Source organism: Dreissena polymorpha, chromosome 14 (assembly GCF_020536995.1).
Source record: "Dreissena polymorpha isolate Duluth1 chromosome 14, UMN_Dpol_1.0, whole genome shotgun sequence".
NCBI lineage: Eukaryota > Metazoa > Mollusca > Bivalvia > Myida > Dreissenidae > Dreissena > Dreissena polymorpha.
Genome location: NC_068368.1, coordinates 41,339,953 through 41,353,389, shown reverse-complemented (window position 1 = coordinate 41,353,389; position 13,437 = coordinate 41,339,953). Strand labels below are relative to the sequence as shown.

At 36.4% G+C, this 13,437-nt stretch overlaps 1 protein-coding gene across 3 annotated transcripts in view; it reads right to left on the bottom strand.

Moving 5' to 3' along the window:
• LOC127858500 (tumor protein D52-like) overlaps positions 1–12,694 on the bottom strand; it is a 47,375-nt gene extending 34,681 nt beyond the window's left edge. Inside the window, exon 1 of one of the 3 annotated variants that reach the window (XM_052395696.1) lies at positions 12,540–12,694. In XM_052395696.1, the coding sequence (XP_052251656.1) occupies positions 12,540–12,591 (52 nt within the window). In that variant the 5' untranslated portion in view covers positions 12,592–12,694. Of the gene's footprint in view, positions 1–809; positions 1,662–12,539 lie in introns of those variants that run through there. The other 2 variants (XM_052395694.1, XM_052395695.1) reach the window with 2 other exon arrangements.
• Between the last annotated feature and the right edge of the window lie 743 nt (positions 12,695–13,437).

Sequence of the window (13,437 nt, the reverse complement as noted above, 5' to 3'; positions counted from 1 at the left end):
AAACTCATCCATGCAAATATTAAGTAAGCTCACCTATTTCATGATAACTACAAAAATTTCCAGCATTTGTATTATAAGAAATTGTATACATGAAGTGATAACTAATGTCAGATTCTGTATATGTCAAGATATTTCAAGTTTAAAAAAATGGACTTTATCCAAAAAAGACAAACTTAACACCAACGCTGATCATGGAAAACAACAGCTTGTTCTATATCTAAAAAGTGTCTTCAATACAAGCATGACCATTACATTATGAGCAGACCCTATGTTAGGGTAACCAGTAGCCAAGATAGCAAATGGGTACTGATATCACTAATTGGCTACTTAATTCTCAAAATGGGTACTAAAATGTATGTTCATGTATACAATGTTAAAATAAAGCAGATATTCACACTTTATAAGATAAAAAACATGCATTTTGGCTCGTTATTCCAGGTATTTTTTCCTTATTGTGACCCGCCGAAAAACGGCCCTTGACTCCCTTTTCTTTAAACCTTTAAATATATAAGTTAACCTGATTCAGTGTAGAAAAAAGAAAAATAATGCATAATTAAATTATCAGTTGCCTTGAATTTGTTTTAAAAACAGTAAAATTGGTTAAATTGATTATTTAAGACTTTCCTTATTTTCCCCAAAACCCGGTGTTTGGGCGTTTCCCCCCCCCCCCCCAAAATCCAGCGTATCGCGCAATTTTTTTTCCCCTCAAAAAAGGCCAGGTCCTTTCCCTAAAACCAGATAAAAACCTCTGTATTCAGATTTCTGAGTGCCAACCTAAGGACCAGGCCCGTTGTCAACCCAACACACACCTGCTTCAGGCAGAGATTTCTTCATATACAGGTCATCATCAATGAATTCTTCATTGCCCGAGCTGTGACCTGTCTCATCATCTGACAACGATGACATTCCACCAAACCCCAGGAATTTCCTGTAGTTTCCTGGCGAACTAATCTTTGGCTTGTACAATAAATCATCTTCTATGTCCGATTCAGTGTTAGAATTCATTTTGAAATGGTTTACTTGAAGCAATTAATGGTGCTAGTAGTATTTTAAAGTCCAAGTTATTTACTTGTATCCACTTTTTAATAAAAAAGTACCTGTCCATCCAACGCTATGGACAACACTTATTATTATAATTTTATACAAAACTTGTCTATTTTACAATTCCGTATCACATCATTTTGAACCTACAGACAAATGATGATTTTAGTACAGTTAAGTTAACAAAATAAGTCCACATTAATCATGAAATAATTTTTTCACACACCTTTCTATTAATAATGTAAATATTTATTTTCTTTTATCATTTATTATTTTAAATTGAAAAAAAAACACTGTCAACACCTCCATCATATCACACTAACATACATAAAAATGCACTTGAATAATCACAAGATGATTAATTTGTTATCCATGTACTGCACTCATATACACAGTCAGAGCTACAACATACGATTTTCACAACATACAGCATACACTTTTATCTCATGTACATCATTACATCAATTTTTATCAATTAAATGCCTCGCTCACATGATTTGTATTCAGTTCAATAAATTAACACAACATTTATCATCTACACTGAATCAAGACCTGAGTACACTATGTGTACCTGGACCATATTCCTCATAATGGATGTATATTAACCCCTGATGAAACTGTCACATCATTGATAACAACGCCAAATTTAGACACACGTCACATGTAGCCCCAGGTTAAACGCAACAGTAAATGCATTAAAACGATGTCTTAACATCATTGCATCATCAATATAACTTCTTATCATTTGAGTCTTTTTGACATGACACCGTCCAAATAATGTGCCTGTCCATTGTACGGTAGAGTCTTTAAGAACAGACCTGAAGATAAGTTAATCTTATTTATATACCAGATTTATTCTACAATGTTTTCATACAGATAAATTCATCTGGTTTATATACCAGATTTATTCTATAGATGTTTTCATACAGATAAATTCATCTTATTTATATACCAGATTTATTCTATAGATGTTTTCATACAGATAAATTCATCTTATTTATATACCAGATTTATTCTACAGATATTTTCATACAGATAAATTCATCTTATTTATATACCAGATTTATTCTACAGATATTTTCATACAGATAAATTCATCTTATTTATATACCAGATTTATTCTATAGATGTTTTCATACATCTAACAAGTGCTATCACTATCAGTTGAAATGTAAATGAGCCGTGCTCTGTGAAAAGGGGGTATAATGCATGTGCATAAAGTGTCATCCCAGATTAGTCTGTGCAGTCCACACAGGCTAATCAGTGACGACACTTTCTGCCTAAACTGGTTTTTTGCCCCCTTTTTCACAGAGCACGGCCCAATTATAACCTAGGTCCATTGTTATGGTAAGTAAACTATAACAATAATGTTTACATGCTTTTTTATCCACATAATCTTATTTTGATCTGAGCAGAGATGTCAAACATTTAATATTCTGAGCAAGTTTCAAAATAATAAGGCAAAAAAATAAAACTTTTAAATGGTGAATTTGTTTTTTCAATTAAACCTAGTTTCCAATGTTTTTCTCATTCCTGATTCAAACAAGTGACCTGAAAATCAATAGGGGTCATCTGCCAGTCATTATCAATGTACCTACATGTATGAAGTTTCATGATCCTATGCATAAGCATTCTTGAGTTATCATCCTGAACCCATTTTACTGTTTCGAGTCACTGTGACCTTGACCTTTGACCTAGTGACCTGACAATCAATAGGGGTCATCTGCCAGTCATGATCAATGTTCCTATGAAGTTTCATGATCTGTGTAAGCATTGTTGAGCTATCATCCGGTAACCATTTTACTGTTTCGAGTCACTGTGACCTTGACCTTTGACCTAGTAACCTGAAAATCAATAGGGGTCATCTGCTAGTCATTATCAATGTACCTATGAAGTTTCATGGTCCTAGGTGTAAGCATTCTTGACTTATCATCCGGAAACCATTTTACTGTTTCGAGTCACTGTGACCTTGAATTTTGACCTAGTGACCTGAAAATCAATAGGGGTCATCTGCCAGTCATGATCAATGTACCTATGAAGTTTCATGATCCTAGGCCTAAGTGTTCTTGAGTTATCCGGAAATAATCTGGCGGACGGACGGACCGACCGAACGACAGACAACCGACATGTGCAAAACAATATACCCCCTCTTCTTCGAAGGGGGGCATAATTAACCATTACCATTTTCATTTACTATTTATTTTGGCTAGCCCGTGCTGAAATATTGTCTGCAACAAAATCATCTTGTAAGAAATTAAATTGTTGTAAATCATTATTTTCGGCATATTTACTGACTTAACACAAATTCCCGATTTAAATTTTCAGACACTTAGTTTATAATAATTTTAAAATATTGTTCTAGGTCCTTGATTAATTAATATTTCCCTACTACTCCCAAGTGTTACATTAAATGCCAATCAAAACAATAGATCTGGCTGGCTTTGAAACAAATACTATTTAAGTTTAATCCATACAATACATACATCTTTAGTTTTCAAAACTTAAACATCGTTTTTGAAGCAATCAGCAATACAAATCATTATTCAACCACTATCCTAGTCCAACTTGTTGACGTTCTCCAATATTAAGCTACTTTTTATATTGGTAATATTTGGAGAATTCAGCCCATATAAAAAGCATCTTTAAATCCTTTGCGCGTCTTATAAATGAGACTACCACTATCCCTTTTTGACCCATCAATTTGCTAGTTTCTGTTTAAAATAGAAGACTTGACCAAGAACTCCTACCTGAAATTCAATGTGAATTATGCATGGAATGAGGAACCATCAACATGGCATTCACTGCCAGGCAGCTTCAAGAGAAGGATCACGAACAAAGCTCTGACCTATCCTCCACTTATGTTAACCTTACCAAGGTTTTTGACGCACCAGCAGAGAGGGTCAGTGAAAGATGATGGTGAAGTACAGATGCCAGTGATATTTTTTGCTTTAATTTGTTACATCCTGTGCCATTTGAATTGGGAAAATTAGCGTGATAAACCGTGAAATTGGGAAAAATATCGCGATAAACCATGAAATTGGGAAAAATTAAGCATTATAAATAGGATTATAAGTAACAGAAATGATATTGTTCTTAAGTGCATGTTCAGTGAGTTTTCTAGAAAAGGAGTCTGGTCAAATTGGGATTTTTTTAATCAATAAAAGTGGCAAGTTTGGGAATGATTTATGGACAAAAATGACTAAATTCAAGTTATATATTTTGTAAGATGTTTAAAAAATAAAGTTGAGACCTAGAGTTAAGAAATCATAATTACTTCTTTCTAAAAAAAAAAAAAAAAAAAAAAATTATTTATTTTTTTGGAAGTTGGGCTTTTTTGGGGAAATTTTGGTCAGATTTTTGGGAAAAAACGTGTATTTTTGCGATTGGGAAGCAGCCGAAAATCTGCTGTAAATTTGAGCAAAAAAAATCACTGTCATTGTAAGTATTTTTTACTACAATACACCATTTTCTTTGTATCATTGATACTTAATTTACTGCAGAACTGAACCTCTTTTATTTTGTTTTGCAGCAATTTACCACATTCATCGAGTTGATTATAAGATTATATACTAAATACCACCACATACAGTGTTCTTTTTCGACACGATCGGTCCGCTATCTGTTTCCAGAACAGAATTGTAAATTGACCTACACTTTGCTAGTAGCAGATGGAGATGACGGGTACTGGACATCGAACTAAATCCACATTCAAAATTGTCACACTCAAGTCTCATCTGTATTTAAACCGGCTTTAGAAAGTTTATTGTATGTCAACACAGCGTGAACGTCTGTTAAATGTATAAGGAATGGCTCTTTATGAAGAGAGAATTGATGACTTTAGGGAGCGCTGTTCTGCTTCATGGCGCAAAGTGGCTGAAAGTTTGGACAAATTAAGTAAGAAGTTTAACTTATGAGAGTTATGTTGGTGAAATTAACCTGATTGAACAGCAATTACAAGAAACCTATGAAAGTTACGTAAAAGTAAAAGACACATTTGAAGTGTACTTAAAAAATGTGTAAAGTGAAGCAAGTCTTAAAGAATTATTGGCTCTCACTATACAGACGCGTTGCTACAGGAAAAAGCAAAGTTACACGCGCTGGAAAAGATTGACCAAATTAAACAATAAATATTAAGAAAAAAGTCATGTTAAGCATGAAGCCAAACTCTGTTTATGGTGGTGTGAATTAAGACACACAGTTCGAGATATTCTAGTCATTGGAGTGAAGTTAAGTGAATTCATCACATTGAAACAAGCAGAAGCCGAATCTGCAAAGATAAAACAGAAATATACTCAACAGGAAACAGCTCTTTTGAAACATAAGGCAGAATCAGAAGCGAATTTTCAAGTTCTTTCTCAGCAAAAAGCTTTTGAAGCCGCGGCTTCAGAAATAAAGGTACTCAGTGATTTTTTTTGCTTTAATTTGTTAAAGCCTGTGCCATTTGAATTGGGAAAATTAGCGCGATAAACCGTGAAATTGGGAAAAATAGCGCGATAAACCATGAAATTGGGAAAAATTAAGCATTATAAATAGGATTATAAGTAACAGAAGTGATATTGTTTTTAAGTGCATGTTCAGGGAGTTTTCTAGAAAAGGAGTCTGGTCAAATTGGGATTTTTTTAATCAATAAAAGTGGCAAGTTTGGGAATGATTTATGGACAAAAATGACTAAATTCAAGTTATATATTTTGTAAGATGTTTAAAAAATAAAGTTGAGACCTAGAGTTAAGAAATCATAATTAAGTTATGAGACTTCTTCCTAAAAAAAAATAGTTGGGCTTTTTTTGGGAAATTTTGGTCAGATTTTTGGGAAAAAACGTGTATTTTTGCGATTGGGAAGCAGCCGAAAATCGGCTGTAAATTTGAGCAAAAAAAATCACTGGATGCCAAATGTAATAGAGACACATTCTGAGAAAAATGGGCTTCATGCAAGTGTGTAAAGTGTCGTCCCAGATTAGCCTGTGCAGTCTGCACAGGCTAATCAGTGACGACACTTTCCGCTTGTATGGTGAGTTTAGTTTCAAGGAAGTCCCTCATTACCGAAAATCAAGTTTAGGGGGAAAGTGTCTTCCCTGATTAGCCTGTGGGGACTGCACAGGCTAATCTGGGATGACACTTTATGCACATGCATTAAGCCCAGTTTTCTCAAAACAAGATTCAATTTATCTCCCTGCTGCAGCATTTGCACAAGGGGATGCAGGCCAGAGTCCAGGACAGCTGAGAGTCATCTGACCCATTTCCAGTTACAAACGGGGTCAAGCAAGGCTGTGTCCTGGCCCCAACACTATTCAGCCTCAAGTTTTCCACCGTTCTCACAGATGCCTTCATAGACAAGGATGCTTGTGTCAAACTGAGGAACCGCATGGATGGCAAGCTGTTAAATCTTCAGAGGCGCTAGGAAAAATAAAGGTTAAGACAGACATCATCAGAAATCTGCTGTTTGCTGATATGTGCCCCTAACGCTGTCTCCGAAGCCCACATGCAACCCTGTGTTGACATGTTTTTCAGCGCATGCATAAACTTTGGTCTTACCATCAGCCCCAAAAAGACTGAAGTCCTCAATCAGCCCGCACCTGAAAAGCCTTTCAATTATCCAAACATCACTGTAAATTGGTAGAGAATCAAAATAGTCGGTCACTTACTTATCTTGGTGGCATACTCTCACAAAATGTGACCTTCAATGACGAAATGAACATCACATTAGTGATGTTTGGCAGTTTATACCCGAATGTTTGGAACAAAAGAGGCATCACCACCCTGACAAACTGAAAGTAGAAGTGCAGTGCAGTGCAGAGGTCTAGCTAGGCTCAAAATTTAGGGAAAAGTCACTGCTCCCTAAAGCCAAAATAGGGAGAATTGGTAACATTTTTTGGAGAAATGGTACATTTGCGTCATACATCTTAGTTTCACGTATGTTTTGCAGCAATTTAACGGATAAGTGGTTTCTGTTCAGCTTTCAAACAACTCTTCACTTGTTTTATACAATAAGACAAGTAAAGTGTATAAAACCGACATTTTCCTTATTTCTCATTGATTGTTGATTATGATTTTGTTACAAATATTTGTTATCCCCATGCTTTTTGAAAAGCGTGGGGATATTGTGGTTTTCTCCGCCGTCCGTCTGTCCGTCCTGGCCACTATCTCCTCCTACACTATAAGCACTAGAACCTTGAAACTTACACACATGGTAGCTATGAGCATATTGGCGTCCCTGCACTATTTGGAATTTTGATCTGACCCCTGGGTCAAAAGTTATGGGGGTTGGGGCAGGGACAGGTCAGAGTTTTTTACTCATTTTTTTAGGTTATTTTACTATAATTTCTTCATTTCTACACCGATAGTCTTCAAATTGATACCGAACCTCTCTGATGATAATACGGTCAATCTCAACTATGCATGGCCCAATTACCAACCCTGGGGCACCCCGCCAAAATAGGCCACGCCCACCTAAAATTGCAGTTTTACTATAATTTCTTCATTTCTACACCGATTCACTTCAAATTAATACTGAACCTTTCTTATGACAATACGGTCAATCTCAGATATGCATGGCCCCATAACCAACCCTGCTGCACCCCGCCCACATAGGCCACACCCACCCAAAATTGACTTTGACTATAATTTCTTCATTTCTACACCGATTCACTTCAAATTGATACTGAACCTCTCTTATGACAATACGGTTAATCTCAACTATGCATGGCCCCATAACCAACCCTGGGGCGCCCCGCCCACATAGGCCACGCCCACCCAAAATTGCCTTTTACTATAATTTCTTCATCTCTACACTGATTCACTTCAAATTGGTACTGAACCTCTTTTATGACAATACAGTCAATGTCAACTATGCATGGCCCCATTACCAACCCTGGGGCGCCCCGCTCACATAGGCCACGCCCACCCAAAATTGCCTTTTACTATAATTTCTTTATTTCTACACCGATTTACTTCAAATTAATACTGAATCTCTCTCATGACAATATGGTCAATCTCAACTATGTATGGCCCCATTACCAACCCTGGGGCACCCCGCCCACATAGGCCACGCCAATCCAAAATTGCCTTTTACTCTAATTTCCTCATTTCTACAATTTACTTATAATTGATACTGAACTTCTCTTATGACAATATGGTCAATCTCAACTATGCATGGCCCCATTACCAACCCTGGGGCACCCCTGGGTCAAACATGCGGCGTGGGGATACGCGTCGGCCTCTGCCGCACCATTTCTAGTTTTAAATTTAAAATTCATTTAAAATCTCATTTTACAGCAGAAATTCCAAATCTGACCTTTAAATGAGCCCCATATTTATTGCCAGTGCCAGGTTACATCTACCCATTTGATCATTCCTTAGTATTGTTTTAATGGGCCATTTAACATTGCTGAATCATAGTTATTGGTAGCCAGCAGAAGGCAATTAATCAAGGCATCATCTATTAACAATTTCAACAAGTAATAGCTCCAGACTGTTCTTTTGAATGTTCAACTTTGCATGACCTGTAAATGGGGCAACTTATGGCTGAGAATCCTCCTTTGTCCCATTCTCCACATCAAAATGATTTTAATCGGTCAATGTGTGGCACAAAGTTAATCATTAAATGGAGGAGAAGTCACTTCGCCTTCATGAAATAAATGTGCGAAGTGAAGATTAACTGGGCGAAGAAATCGCCCACTTCGCCTACTCGCTTGACCCTGCAGTGGTGCTCCCTACTCTGCTCTATGCATGTGAAACATGGACAGCATAGCAACACCATGCCTTGAAACTGAACCACGTTCACCCAACAAGACTCTGGAAGATACTTGGCATAGAGTGGCTGAACAAAACTCCAGGCACAGAGGCATTGGCAAAGGCAGGTCTCCCAAACATTTACACCATCATGATGCAGTTGCATATTCCAGACGAGAGGCTGTCCAAATAACATTCTATGGAAAGCTGCGGCATGGCAAGCGGCCCCACAGTGGGCAAAAAAAAAAACGCATCAAAGACACTCTTAAAGCATCACTGAAAACATTTTCCATCAACCCAGACACTTGATAACAATCTGCCATGGATAGCGCCACCTGGAGGTCTTCCATCTACATAGGTGCCAATACATATATATATATATATATATATGACAGAACAACTGCCAGAGAGAAGAAGAGACAAGCCCCACAGGCCCATGCTGCCAACCTTCCTGTAGACGTTCCACTCATCCCCTTTGTACATCCTGTGCCAGGATCGGCGACAGCAGCCATCTGCGCCCACGACAAAGCAAGTCCCAGCAAACGTTGGGTTAGCTGAGAAGTTTGGTCCTTACGCAGTTGACGAACAAACAACATATGTTTACTTTAAAAATATTCCTTTGTATTGCAATATTTTGCTCTCTTTACACTTCACCTTTGCAAATATGCACACTAATTTATCATCTATAGTCATACTAGCAAAATGTATGGTGTTCATGCCACTCAATTTTTTTAGTTTTGGTTTTAAGTGTGTAATTTGACAGCCGTTGCATTCTTCTGCTACTGCATCCACCATTTTCCTTGGCGCAACCGGTTTGCATGCAGGTTTTTTTTTCCTTCTTTGCGACCCGCCGAAAATCGGCCCTTTCCCCTCGGATTTTTTTTCCCCTCAGCTGGTAAATTTTCCCCTAGATTTCATTTTCCCCTCCAAAAAAAAAAAAAAAAAAAAAATTTTTTTTTTTTTTTTTTTTTTTTTACCTTTTTATATATAAGTTAACCTGATCCACTGTAGAAACTAGAAAAATATTGCATAATTAAATAACCTGTTGCCTTGAATTTGTTTTAAAAACAGTAAAATACGTAAAATTCGGCTTTTCGCAGATTTTTTTCCCCCCAAAATTCAACGTTTCGCGCGATTTTTTTCCCCTCAAAAAAGGCCAGGCCCTTTCCCCAAAATCAGATAAAAACCCCTGGCATGTGTAACAGATGTTGCATCCAATTCTTTAACTGAGCTAACTATCTAATTGTCAAACAAACTAGTCTGTCATCAAAGCTCCCTTTTTAACAAGGGACAAAATTGTCACAAAACCAGGTTTTCATTGTGAAAAAAAAATCTGATAAAGGGAGAAAACTCAAACTGAACTTTTGAAATGACCAAAAAAAATTAACCCCCTTTGTAAGTTTTTTTTTTTTTTTAAATCTATTTTTAGTCGTGGCGACCTTGACATTGGAGATATTGACGTGATTCTTTCGTGGGACACACCGTCCCATGATGGTGAACAAATGTGCCAAATGATTTTAAAATCTCACAATGAATGACATAGTTATGGCCAGGACAAGCTCATTTATGGCCATTTTTGACCTTTGAACTCAAAGTGTGACCTTGACCTTGGAGATATCGACGTAATTATTTCGCGCGACACACCGTCCAATGATGGTGAACAAATGTGCCAAATGATTTTAAAATCTGACGATGAACGACATAGTTATGGCTCGGACAAGCTCATTTATGGCCATTTTTGACCTTTGAACTCAAAGTGTGACCTTGACCTTGGAGATATCGACGTAATTATTTCGCGCGACACACCGTCCAATGATGGTGAACAAATGTGCCAAATGATTTTAAAATCTGACAATGAACGACATAGTTATGGCCCGGACAAGCTTATTCCGCCAGCCCGCCAGCCAGCCAGCCAGCCCGCCCGCATTCGCCAATCTAATAACCAGTTTTTTCCTTCGGAAAACCTGGTTAAAAATCCTATTTTGGCATTGAATTATTTTGAAAAACTTTAAGGTATAAAAATATGTTTATAACAAAACAAAACCCAGTGTACAAGTTTCTATTGTAAGATACATTTAGTGAATAATAGTAAACATGGCTTCAATACAGGCATAAGATTTTTTTTTTCAACATTCACGATTAGCAAGTATGATGTCAATTGATGATTGGCAGTTTTTACAAATTTTGGTGATGATTAAAGTAATTTTATGAAGCATTACTTTTTATATTACGCTAATAGACAATGAAATTAAATGTCACTATTTAATATGAATTGCAATTAAAAGTACTGCAAAAGATTTGTCTTAAAGGGACCTTTTCACATTTGGATAAATTGACAAAATTGAAATAAAATGTTTCAGATTCGCAAATTTTCGTTTTAGTTATGATATTTGTGAGGAAACAGTAATACTGAACATTTAAAATGCTCTAAAATAGCCATTATATGCATCTTTTGACGATTTAAAAACCCAAAAATTATAAAGCGTTGCAATGAGAAACGAATTAATAATTTGGAGAGTTCTAATGTTGTCGTTATATTTTGTGAAACAACGAGGATTGGTTATATGAAGTATAAAATACACCTGTCATTGAATTAGAAGGATGGCCGAGTGGTCTAAGTGGGAGACTTTTTACTCCAGGACTCCAGCGGTCAGTGGTTTGAGCCCTACTGTGGTTACCTTTTTATTTTATTTTATTCTTGATCTTTTACTGGAGCTTTTTATATCCAATATTAACATTTATCAATATAAAGCCTTTTATGACAAACTTCAAAACATGCCAAAATCTGTGAAAAGGCCCCTTTAACTCTCTTTCCAGATCTTTCAAGACTCTTGGAAAACAGGCAATGATTACCTTCAGGGAATTTTTTCCTTCTTTATAAAGTACTGGAAAATGGCACTTTCCCAAAGAAAAAAACTAAAAATTTCACAATTGCTGTCCAAAAAAATTCCCAATTGAAGGTTTCTAAAAAAAAAAAAATTATATAAATAATATGCATCATTTAGTTAGTTTTCCTATGCAGCTCTATGGCTTGAACCTAAGTAAGAAATACTATTGACAACTTTACAACATTTAATTACCAATTTTAAAGTCATTGGGAGGAACAAATTAAATACACCAATTTCCCAATATGAAGACTTCAGGCCGCAAATGTTCCCAATTTCAGGGTTTTTTGCGCACAATTTTCCCAATTGGACTGGTACTGATACTTTTCCAAATTTGGCTAAAAAAATCGCTGAGCTTTGCTATGCTGCATGTAAAAGACACTTGGTACATGCATAAAACATACATAATTGCATTGCAGAATTTGATTTTAACAATGGCTACAAAATGGCTATTGGCGGAAGAAAATGTATACTTAACGAGAGCCCTGTTTTGATTTGTCTATATTTAATGGAAATACTGCCAATATGCTCCTTTAGTTTTATAAGACAAAAGTGCAAGCATAGACTGTCTAATTTCTATTAATGTCTGCAAGCTGAAGAGAAAGTTGTCATTATCTATACTATTGAATGCTTTTATTTACCTCTTTGATTCTTGTTCTTCTCTAAAGTCAACATGTTTAGTGTCATAAACATAGTTTTATACATATTGATAGGCACATTAACTGCTTTTGACATGTGACACTTCCAACGGGCTTACGCATTACTAGTGACTCATAATTCAATATTGACCCTGACCAACAGTCAAGGCTAATATTCTGACAGCTAACAAATGTGTGACAGTAAAAGTAGATACGAAAACGAAGGGACATTAAATTATTGAATTACCATTTCCTGGCACGGCCTCAAAGCTTTCTTGGGATCTCACAGGTGTTGACATGGCTAATAATTCCCTAGAAAATAATAGAAGGAAAATTCACTAAATGAAACTTGCAAAATCACAACAACCTGGCAAGACAGTGACGTCATTTAATAGCCTCTATCAAAAATGAATTTAACATTTAATTTATAAATATATAAAGTATATTATCAAATATAAATAAGTATTACTATTGCTTGTTTGTTTTTTTAAGAAAAATTATTTGTTTTTTAATAAATACGTCGTAGTATTATAATTATTGTTTAAGCTTAAAGACTATCTTTAAGGTTACGTACTACTTATATTCATCAGAATAAAAAACACAATTGTATCATAGGCCTATGCTTATATCTGATCACGTTTCTATAAGGATTTAATTTTATCACACAAAAGCTTGTCCGATAAGCGCAGTGGTTGGTACATGCGCTTCTAACCTAGGCGACCCGGTTTTATCACCTTTCCGGCAAGAATTTGAGTTTGGTTGGTGGTCAACACACCGGTCTGGATACTCCGACCTCCCCACACAACACAACGCCACACCAGGGACCTATACAAACAATTGTTTGTATAGGTCCCTGGCCACACCAAAATTGACAAATCTGTAGCAACTTAAAAGCCGTAAATTACAGCTATAATCACACTCCGTTTCGGGCCACCATGGAGGAAACGGAATGAACGTGAGGCAACGTAGGGGAACGGAATAGCCAAACGTGACACAACGGGGTTGTCGTGGTTGCCGTGCCAAAATTTTAAACTGTCAAAAAAATTGCCACGGCAGTCACGGCGGAAATGAGAAACGTGATAGAACTTGTTAAACGCAACACAACTTGACAGTACGTAGCAGGCCGTAACAGAACCCGAAAAGTG